An 11,426-nucleotide genomic window follows, 5' to 3' on the forward strand; every position below is an offset into this window, starting at 1 on the left:
CCAATACTGTACATCATTCCCTTGATAGGGAATGTAAAACTCTTCACAATTTCCCAGCTGTGATCTGACTAATGCTGACCTTATTGAAACATACTAGATTCTTAGTGGGCTCAACAGGGTAGACACAGCTTGTTTCCCCTTATAGGAGAGGCTAGAACCAGAGAATATATTTTCAGAATAAAGGATTGTATGTTTAAGACACAGATGAAAAGAAGTTTCTTCTCTCAGAGGATAATGAATCTGTGGAATTCTTCACTGCAGAGGGCTGTCAAGGTTGTGCGGTAAAGTATATTCAAGACTGAGATAGAGAGATTGTTAATCAGTAAGGAATCAGAGTTTATGGAGAAAGGCAGGGAAGTGGAGTGAGGATTATCAGATCAACCATGATCTCATTGAATGCTGGGTCAAACTTGACAAATTGAATAGCCTACATCTGCTCCTACATCATTGGGTCAGACCATAAGTGTTGATGGGTGGCAGGCGCAGGATTGAAAGAGTTATGTTGTTGAGAATTTTAATGTGGCTGTTGCTTGATTGCACTGAGCTGGGGAGCAGGTAAGGTCCACCTAGCAGAGAGTCAAAGAACATTTACTAAATATTGGAAAATGAAGCCAACCAATGTGAAATATAAATGGAAATTACATCTTAATCAACATCCTGGTTACAACATTTAAGTGAGCAAATCACTTCCAGGGAATGTTTTGGTTGTTGACTTGTTGTCGGTCCTCCATCACTACTAGAAATGAGCAGTTTTCAGGAGCTATAGTTGATTTTGAGATTTTTTCTATTTTGAATCCAGTCCAAACCCAACTCAATCTTTCTGGTGGTTAAAATACCTCGTGTTGTTTTATTTTGTTGATCAATGGGAATTTATCTGACTTCAATTGAAGTTGCTGCATTTTTTTAAAAAAACACAACGTTTTATTAATTGGACAACAATTACAAATGACTTATTCTGAGCTGATTGATTGACACAGAACTGAGGGTTTTTTGAAGTAAAACACATATTCTGTTGTACAAAATTGCTTTGCTGCAGATTTCATGTAATGGCCAGTTGAAATGGGATTTATCAGTTCTAAGTTAAAAAAAAATTATGACAACACAGAATAAAGTCCTTCATCTGAGAAGTTGTCAGACAACTGGCAGCTAGTAAATGACCTTTGAAGATTCCAGGAGGAAGGAAAGAATGAACAAATGAAGTCCCACACATCTGACATCTGAGAAAAGAATAATTTTAAGCAAATTGATGGGAATTGAGTTTGGGATTTTGCACAGAGAGAACAGAAAGTATCCAAATAATCAGGCTTTGTCTGCAATTCATGGAAATTCAATTGTATACATCTCATTGACCCAGAATGACAAGAAAGCTAATGAATTTGCTTTGTAATTCTGATGCTTGATCACCTAGTTTATATTAATGTTTCTAAATATATTCATAACTTATAATGTTCATAGTTAATTGTTTCAGAACAAAATAGTAAATACGTAGGAAAAATACTCAAAGTTGAGCCTTTTTCATGATTCAAAGGCAGTTATTCCAAACTTTATTATTCACTAACTAAGTTCATGAACCTATTTCAATCCTGAGATTTACAAAAATCAGTGGTAAAAATTGGTTTCAGTCTCTTGAGCTCACTGCAGAAAACTCTGTAAATGCAAAACATCTGACATGGTATTGCTTTCAAAAAGATTACCCTAACTAAAATAGCCCAATTACAATTATATTAGGTAACTGACATCTCCTGCAATAAATTACTTGAGACTGACAAGACTGGATCTCTAAAGACCTAATTTGATTCAAGCTCGGGGATGATGGTCACAAATCACCAAAGGCTGTTACATGACACAAGATAAATGAGTTGTGGCAAATTCAGTCTACTCCCAGCAGATCCAAATGCACCACACATACATGTTCCTCATTTAGCACGTCAGCACTGAAGACGTAGGCTGGTAGTCTCCCAAAGTACAATGCCTGTTTGAAGATGTGATTCAGGAATTAATGTCTGTAGATGACCTACTTGCACTTTACCTGAACTGGAAAACTGTGCATAACTAAAGCAAAAGAAGAACAGCAAATCTGTTCACTATCAACTTTGCCTCCTGCTTAATTATGCAAAAATAATGAAAAATCTTCAAATTTTTCAACTTGTTTACAAGAAACAGAACTTATGCCAAAATATTCTAAGTATGTGCATATTCACATGCTGTGCTGACATAATATCAATAAAGCAACTCCATTCTGTGACTCTTAAATAGGCTACACGAGGAAGATTAAAGCTTACAAAAGTCATGTCATAATGTCATGTAAACAAAGTATATAGAGTAAAATGAAGATAAAATTCTGTACAATACAGCAGGAAAATCTTCATTTATGATTAAAAGACAATTAATGAGGTTGCATTGATAGATTAGATTGGGTCTAATGTACCATGTGATTTGAACATGAGACCATATTCATATGATCACTGGATGAACAGCAGTAAAAAAAAATTGAAATTACACATTGCTTTTATGACCCCAAGATATAACAAAGCACTCAACAGGCAATAATATTTTTGAAATGTAGTCATTTATATCGGAAAAGTGGCAGCTAATATGTGAGAACCCACAACCAGCAATACAATAATGACTTTATCATCCATTTTAGTGATACTGGCTGAAGAATTTACATCTACTAGAATATTTGGAGAGTTTCAATGCTGTTATTCACAATATTGCCAAGAAGTCACGTACATCCATCAGAAGAATCTTGATTTAACATCTTACCAAAGGACAAAATAAAGACTAATCAATATGATGTGTGGAGAACAATGACTTCTTGACTATTTTATTAGTTGGAAGTTATTTTATAAGTGGAAGTAAATAGAGCCAAACCTTGAGTTTCATTTAAGAAACTTCACACTTATCACAGTAGTTCAGCCATACTTATAAAATTCTCTCAAATGTACAACATGAAGACAGACTATTTAACCTCTATGATATATCTGATTGTAAAATGAACATTTTAATACTTCCCTTTACTCAGTTTGAATGATCAAAGTAAACATTTAATCAGTTACAAATCAATATCTACCACAAATGTAACAGTAAGAAAATAGGTTTCTTGATGTAAATCAAGAAAGTAGTTTGTGGTGCCTATTATTGGACCAACATAGAAAATAAATGGTACATTTTTTCAGGATCACATTTACCCATTGAGGCTCCTGTAAGCCCAGTTTCATTTCAATTATTTAATTGATTTCAAGCAAAAAAATGCTCAACACTGATTTCATCATTCATTTTGGGCTTATTGAAAATGCCTAGTTAGAAAATTGCATTTGTTTTCAAACATGAATTTCATATTTCGTATTACAGTATACAGTCTCTGATTTAGACACATAATCGCTTAACAATTTAACAACAAACATCTTGAACTGAACCAATAGCCTAAGGAAAACAGCCCCAAATAGTTTTCAATAACTGTCCTAAGATATAGAAAAGCCAAGTATGTGTCATAATGAGAGTTTGTAAACCTCAGACATTAAGGCCACATGCACGATGGTCATATATTTTGGGACTGACTCTAAACGAAGACACTTCTTTAACTGTGTTCAGTTTCTTTGCAATGAATTAAGTCAAAAATTTGTGGGGAAACACGAATCAAGTAGCAAGTCTACTTTTAAAATTGGTTCTTAAAAAAAACCTGTTTAAGGGAGTTGACAGCTAAACATTAATCCTTATAATGAGGTTAGTGAGATAATATGCAGGAGAATTTTGCTTCTGTAAATAGCAAGCTATAAATTAGATGTTTATAATATTGCTTAAAATATTGTTACAGATATTTCCCTTTCAATTTTAATTCATAAGTCAAAGATCAGAGAAACATGGAGATACCTGAAGAAGATTGCATTAGTTCACTCAGATATAGGCAAATGTTTAAAGATAAGAGACATTTTTGCTAAGAATAAAGGAATGAAGATCTGAATTTGAGGTGCACCATTTTGATATCATAGGCAGCCAACGTGAGCATGCCAGAAGTGATTCAGTCATCTATATTAGGCTGTCCTGGAAGGATGAGGTTGTATGACATCAAAGACTTATTGCTTTGGTTGGAAACTCATCAACAATGAGCTAAATAAACCAGTGTTCGAATACATCTAGTAGACATCTTATTGAAAACAGTTAATTAGTCAGTTGTAACGTCAAAGCAATACTAACATGATGACATTATTTCAGTCTTGGGGATTTTGCTTAATATCAGGTTGCAATTGCTAAGGCCTAGTTTGATGATGAATTAATTTGGTTCTTTACAAACTAAAGTTAGTTGTATCCATGCATTACTTGTTTACTCTGTGTCATGCCAAAATGTTGTCAATTGTCACCATAAGTCTTAAATAGGAAACAATAGTTCACCAATTAGATGGTGCTGTCGTAGTAATTTCACTACCTTTAAATTTACAGACTTAGGCTAATGCTTTGTGAACCTGGGCTTCAAATCCTACCGTGGTAGTTGATACCATTTAAATTCAATTGATATATGTGAAATATATTACTAATTCCTCCGGGGAAAGCAATCTGTCATCTTGTTGACCCACACGTAACTCCAGACTCACAGAAATATGGTTGATTCCTAAATGGCTGAGTAAACTACAGCGCAACGACAATTAGGAGTGAGTAAAAAGTTTTGCCAGTAATGTCTGCACCCCATGAAAAGAAAACAAATAATTTTGTCTGATTTATTTTCTTTAATAATTTGATAAAATGTTAACTTAATTCATTTAGCTTATTGGAGAAGGATCATTTATTGTGTATTATTTGATATAAATTTATCTGGCTATGAACTAGGAGTAAGAGTAGGTCGGCCTTCAATAAGTTCATGGTTGATCTAATCATGGTCATAACTCCATGGTTTAACCTACCCCAATACACATTGCTCCCTTGTTAGTCAAGAATACAAAATGTTTAGATATATAATAATTCCTTGGTGATAGCAGTGAATCCCCAGATGATTCTTTGACAAGAAGGTAAAGTGGAAGAGTTAAAGGTTCATCTGGATATTTTTCTTTTGACAATATACTTTGTAAAGATAATAAAATGTGAGGCTGGATGAACACAGCAGGCCCAGCAGCATCTCAGGAGAGATGCTGCTGGGCCTGCTGTGTCCATCCAGCCTCACATTTTATTATCTTGGATTCTCCAGCATCTGCAGTTCCCATTATCACTGATACTTTGTAAAGATTATAGGTTTACTAACCATTACATTCTTCTTACAAAAGAATTTGTTTTTGCCATTTCCATACCAGCAGCCTTGTGACCCGAGTAAGACAACCAATTAATACAAAAATAATACTGGCAGATTTGCACGCATGAATGCACCACCCTCACAGTCAGAAACACAGTCATTTCACATTGAAACACTGCAGTCACAAAAAAATGAAAAATTTCTGTTTGGGTGGGATTCGTTTCAATAAAAGAGTGAAACTTTAATCCACTGTAAAACTCATTCTCTAGAAAAGCAAAACTCACTTTTTCAAAATTCGTAAATTCTTGATAAGTTAGTCATTATTGGATCGAAATTATTTATACATTTAGCATCAGGATCGCTAATACAAGCTGCAAGGAAACACTCATAAATGGTTTTGCAAATGCAGATCAGAAATGGTATATTCATTACTGAGCAAAATCTATTATGACACAAGAAGTTCAGCATTATAATCATCCATGGTGTTGTCATTTTATTTTTGCTTTAATGTTTAATATTCCAAAATTTGCAATTACCTGAGGCTGTTGAATTTCCAAGTCACTAAGCCCATCCTTTTAAAGTCAACTTAGTGCATTCTCAGTCTAGTCATCAAACAATTTTGAGGCAAGTGAAAACTGTTTGGTGTAACCAATGAAAGTATTGAAGTTTTCTACATGATTCTGATGGTTCTCAGACAGCATTTATTATATTTTATTTAAAATTATGCAAATAATTTGCTCTGTATAAATGTGGAGCACAATATTAATCCCATTTGGGAAAAATGCATTCATAATTCACTCCTGGCATATGTAGATGTCCTAACTTAAGAACAGAATTACACAACATTCATTAGAATTCTCTCATTTCTTTAGTTTCAAGTCAAATCAAGAGTTTTGGATGTCTGAAATAGAAACTATGCTGATCAATTCACAATGGAACATGTGGAACTTGCCAATCATCATACATATTTGACCATATTCAATTATGTAATTCCAAAAACAGCAAACATTATTCCTACAGATAGTTTTTATTGTATCAAATCTAGTACCATAATAATACCAATCTACATCATAGGTACTTAATTTAAGTACGTCTTTGTGAGAACTAATCTTCATTTGAATTTCAAACACATCTGCAGCTTTTCGCTTTAACCCTTTAATTGAATTGCACGCTTTATATTTCAGCAGTTCCAAATGCTCTCATTTAATTACTTACTTAACAATTCTTTCCTGTTCTCCTTTATTTATTTTGTTATCCCATTTAATTATGTCTTTTCCAAACCATCACAATGCAGTAATCCACTTTATCGTCAAAATGTAGCTAATAAATTGGATGGGTAATAAAAGGCCTCCAGTATATTTACAAGTTATTTTCATAACCTTTATTTTTTCAACTTTGTGACAGGATTCCAACATGCCAAATAAAGAATTATAATTTTCATTTTAAAAGTGTTGTCTTTCATTTTCACATCAACAAAAGCAAACGATGAAGTGTTCTAACTTTTGGAAAAGAGTTGTATCATTCCAGAATAAGTTACACTGCAGTTTAGTAGGTTGTATATCCTAATTAAATACAGTACACCTTATTTCAAAAACAAAAACAAAACAGAAAGAGCTGGCAAAGCTCAGCAGGTTTGGCAGCATCTTTGGAGAGAAATCAGAATTAACATTTTGAGTTGAGTGACCCTTTCTCAGAATGGATGATTGCGAGGAAAATGTTGGTTTATGTGCAAAAGATACAGTTGCGGGAGGGTGTAAGGAGTAAACGATAGGTGGGGATAGAGCCCAAAGAGAGAAGAACAGATGGACAAACAAAGGAGTGGATAATGATCTGGCTAAGAGGGTGAATAGCCATTAATGTCTGTTGTACCAAGTGTTGGACTATTTGCAAGGATGTTGATCCAAGTCATTTATTCTATAAAGCATTTGTATTGCAATGTGTGCAACAGGCTAAACAAAGTAAGTATATTCTAGTAATATTTACCTGATAAGTGTAGACATTTTTGGCAGTTATTTCTTGCATAATAGTGTGAAAATGGCAAGACATTTGGTAGAATTTAATTTGCAGTTTACCAACCTTGCCAGTTTCTATTACATTTGGAAAGTTATAGGAACCAGAGTTGGCCATTCTGCCCCTCTAGTTAATTCTATCATTCAACTAAATCATTGTTGACAAAAGGTGAAATGATTTGTCAGCTCCAATCTGGTGCTTGACAAATTTCTGTGGATATCATGCCTTTCTTTCTGCAATTGCCACCTTTAATCAATATTGTCATTCCTCATGGATCAAGACAGAAAATGGGGCCTTAGCTTTGTCTTTTCAGCATAAATTATATCAGTAACCTTTGCCAAATGTTTTCTTTATTAAAATGCACCCCAAAGTATATTTAATCTGATATCTGTTAATTTAGTCCTCACTGTGGAGAGAAAAAAAAGTTCTTCTGCTCAATAAATTTATTTTCAAGTAAAAACAGTGGAAATGTACAATAGGAATAAAAGTTACCATCTTGAATCATTTATGAGCACAGTATAACTTACTAAGTTGTTAATTTGTATGACAATAACTACAGCTAACACTAAACAATTAGACTGTTATTTACATTCAGCTAGAGAAAGTAATGTAAAATTGACATCTGTTTTTCAAAGACAGTTTGTAAAACGCACATTAAGATATGAAATTGCAAAAAGTAACGTTTAAAGGTCAAAACATTTTTCCCAATATATTACAACGCAGATAAACAAGCTAAGAAAATATCAAAAGGGAAAGTATATCAGACAAAGTTCTTAACTGGAGAGGGGAAAATGCGTCACCGAATTTTTTTTTTACATTTTTTTACATTCCAGTTCCATTTGGTCTTCTGGATATTCGTGAATAATCTGCCGAGTTTATAGGGCAGCGCAGCTAGCGCACAAACATTAAAATCGTTTGGTGTAAAACGACATTCTGAGGTTGGGGAAAGTGCTTATTCGTGTTTAAATTCCCTGATCAATATGTTTTCGAGCACTCGGTAATACTTCTATCAAATCTGGGCCAACGTGGAGATGATGTTCGAGATCCCAACAAGTTGCCTCGATAAATTCGTATTCCAGAGAGGTTAAATTTGACACTCCACTCAGCGTCTCCCTTCTCTTCAATGTAAACAGAAACCACTGGACGTGACTGTCCTGTGATTAAGGTTAATCCACCAAATGACTGCATGAACATTATTAAGATTAAATTGGATTTTCGTGTGTTGTGCGCAGTGCGTGGGTTTTCAAGCTGTGGGAAGAAAGGGGGATGGGTCCCTGCTCTTCCAATGTCTTTAAATAACGCAGTAAGCTTCCCTAGGCGTCTGTGTGCTTTGAAAACAGGGGAAGTGGGTTCTGAAGCAAATCCTCAGCTCTTTGTTGAAGATAAAGCATAAGATAGGGTTGACCCCCGCTTGGGCGAATGTCATCCACACTGCAGCGGTCAGGTAGACCTGTGGGATGGTACTAGCCTTGACAAAGACCCGCAGGTAGCAGGCGACAATGTAGGGGGACCAGAGCAGCAGAAAGAGGACGGTGATGATGTAGAACATCCTGCCTATCCTCTTTTCCATTTTGAATTCGTCTAAGACGAGCAGTCTCTTGTTCTGGTTGTGCGCGGTCTGCCTGATGCCCACCAGGGTAGGGGGGGTCGGCCCTCTGCCGAAGCCGGCGATCCAGTTGGCAGCCGCTTGGCCGGTCGCCCCGGGGCCGTGAAACGTCCAGTTCTGGCTGATGGCGGGGACGAGCTGCGCCGGTTTCATCTTGCGGTGGTCGTAGACGAAGAAGATGAGCTTGACGTAGACCAGATGGGTGGCGGCGATGATAACCGCCAGCATCAGCATGAAGCCCAGGGTGTCGTTCGCCTTCACGTAGCGGTGCTCGAAGATGCACTGCTCCTCCTCCCGGATGAATTTGTAGGTGCCCACGTCGAAGACGGGCGGGAAGGCCATGGCCACCGACAGGGTCCACACCATGCAGATGACCGCCACGCAAGTCCACACGCTCATCCGCTTGGAGTAAAAGCGGTGGTGGGCGATCGCCATGTAGCGGGTGATGCTGATGCAGAACATCATGAAGGCGGCGTGGAAGCAGAAGAGCACGGCGGCGAACGCGATGATCTTGCAGCTGAGCAAGCTGTAGGTCCAGGCCGAGCCGCTGCTGATGGAGATCATGACGAACGGGAAGCAGAGCAGCGAGCGGACAATGTCAGCCAGGCACAGGTCCAGCAGGAAGTAGTAGGGAGCCCGGTGCAAGCTCGGCTCTTTGAAGATGAGGAAAGAGAGCAGCAGGTTCCCAGTCAGGCTGATGCAGATGATCAATCCCAGAGAAGCCAGTTTGACAGCGGAGGCGGTGATGGCGTAATTCTGAAGAGAACTGTTGGTCTCTTCGAGCTCACTGGCGTTCGCCATCGAGGTGGCGGCGGGCAGTGCTCAATTTCAACCCCCCCCCTCTCCTCCCTCCTCCTTCTGTCAGTGCCTCAAGCTTTCCATTTCCATCGGAAAACCACAAAGTTCGTTCTCATCCTCATCATCAGCGCCGCCGCCCAGGGAAGGACTGAACCAAAACGATGCCTTTCTCTCTCTCTTTTGTGTTGTTGCTCCTCTTTTTTTGGTGTAATATCTTCATCCACCCTGAAGACCGATCATTTCTGAAATAGGAACAGGAGACATTTGTTTAAAGGGATCGATCTGCTTTCTTCAAACGCCCCCAACCCCACTCCCCATCCCTTCCCACACCCCAACCTAACCACAGCAGCAGCCCTCCCTTTTGCACCGTGTTTACCAAACGAGGAACGGTTAAGCCACAGCGCACACGCACGCACACACACACACGAGAAGGTAATACTAGGTTAAAATCATTATCAATACTAATACCTCTTCTTTCCCAGCCATGGCAGGGAACTGAACTTCCGGTGAGTGCTCACAGAATGACTTTAGGGTTAGTGTGAGACTGCGCAGAAGACAAGGTAGCAGCTTTTTCCCCCAGCTTTATTTCCCTCTTTTAAAAAAATCCCTTTGTTTTTAGCCCAAAACATCCCCGACCCTGCTATCTGTCCAGCCCGGGCTCCGAGCTTTCTCTCGCCGAAAGCAAAAAAAATCCACTCCTCGTAGTCTCAACTGCGCAAGTTCCCTGCTGCACCGTGCAAGAATATCATCCCTCAGCTTTCCCCCTCCCTCCTGCCCACCCCCAAGGCAAAGCAGGGTCGCTCTGTTTCGTGATGCTGCTTCTATACGGTAGCCCAGAATGACTGGCTCTAACCACTGTGGATAAATACAAAGAGATGACAGGCTGTTGCCTCCTGTACTTTATTTTGCAGCCATTCTCAAGTATAAGCCATGCCCAGACTGATGACAGCAGAGTCCATTATACACTAGTGGAATTGGGAAATCCTCTTTTGTTGCTGATTTCATTTCGGATTTGAGCTTTTGGACACATTATACAGTTGTATGGTCCATGTGAGGATTACAGAGGTGAGAGAATGCCCCTGCATTTTTTTTTTCATTTCTGCTCCACATTCTCCAGAGTAGCTCAATAAATACAAAACACACACGCACACAACTAAAATCGCGAACTTGCATTCTCGGTTGACAAGAAAAAACACATTTATTTCAGTCAGAATATTGCTACCTTTTGCTTGTTTCAAATCGGGATGGAGGGGGTGGAAATAAGACTTCACAAAATAAAATCGTGTCACTGCCCACCTTATGTTAAATCCGACGCACGTTTTACACTGTACTCTCCTAGAGTACAAAATAATGATGCAACAAAGAATCCATTTTACATTATTGCGACAAAACAGGTTGTGTTTTTTTTCATTGTTTAGGTTGTGCAGCTGCCACTACAGAAGCAATATCAGAAACAAATGACAGGAGGAAGGATAAGTCATCTGCTCGCTCTGACACAAACAATTGGACCAAACCAACCTATTCAGTGCCAGCTTGGAAGAAGCTGTGACTCTCCTCTGCTTGCCTGTCATGTAGTTAATACTCATGCACCCCCTATGGTCACGTTCGCTGTAGCTCTGATCCTGTCAGAAGGCAGGCTTCACGCAGGTTCAAACAGTGAAGCTCCGATAAATTGGGCAAACCACGCTTGAACGTTATTTTGGTTTTTTTTCCCCGTTAAACTAACGGGTTACTATTCTGGATTAGATATTCAGACATAGTGATTGCCATGTGAGCATGTAACCCACTAAA

The 11,426-nt window shown here is 38.2% G+C and overlaps 1 protein-coding gene across 3 annotated transcripts; it reads right to left on the reverse strand.

The window, feature by feature from the left end:
* Positions 1 to 5,179: 5,179 nt before the first annotated feature.
* On the reverse strand, positions 5,180 to 11,145 carry gpr27 (G protein-coupled receptor 27). 3 transcript variants are annotated; one of them, XM_048547244.2, is made up of 2 exons: positions 10,932 to 11,145; positions 5,180 to 9,877 (listed from the first exon to the last, which is right to left on the reverse strand). In XM_048547244.2, exon 2 carries the CDS (start codon positions 9,636 to 9,638, stop codon positions 8,523 to 8,525), a length of 1,116 nt encoding a protein of 371 aa, XP_048403201.1. In that variant the 5' UTR covers positions 9,639 to 9,877; positions 10,932 to 11,145; the 3' UTR covers positions 5,180 to 8,522. The 3 variants fall into 3 exon arrangements, with proteins under 3 accessions (XP_048403201.1, XP_048403200.1, XP_048403202.1); XM_048547243.1 differs by lacking the exon at positions 10,932 to 11,145 and adding an exon at positions 10,104 to 10,373; XM_048547245.1 differs by lacking the exon at positions 10,932 to 11,145 and adding an exon at positions 10,012 to 10,085.
* Between the last annotated feature and the right edge of the window lie 281 nt (positions 11,146 to 11,426).

Source organism: Stegostoma tigrinum, chromosome 11, assembly GCF_030684315.1.
Source record: "Stegostoma tigrinum isolate sSteTig4 chromosome 11, sSteTig4.hap1, whole genome shotgun sequence".
Lineage (NCBI taxonomy): Eukaryota > Metazoa > Chordata > Chondrichthyes > Orectolobiformes > Stegostomatidae > Stegostoma > Stegostoma tigrinum.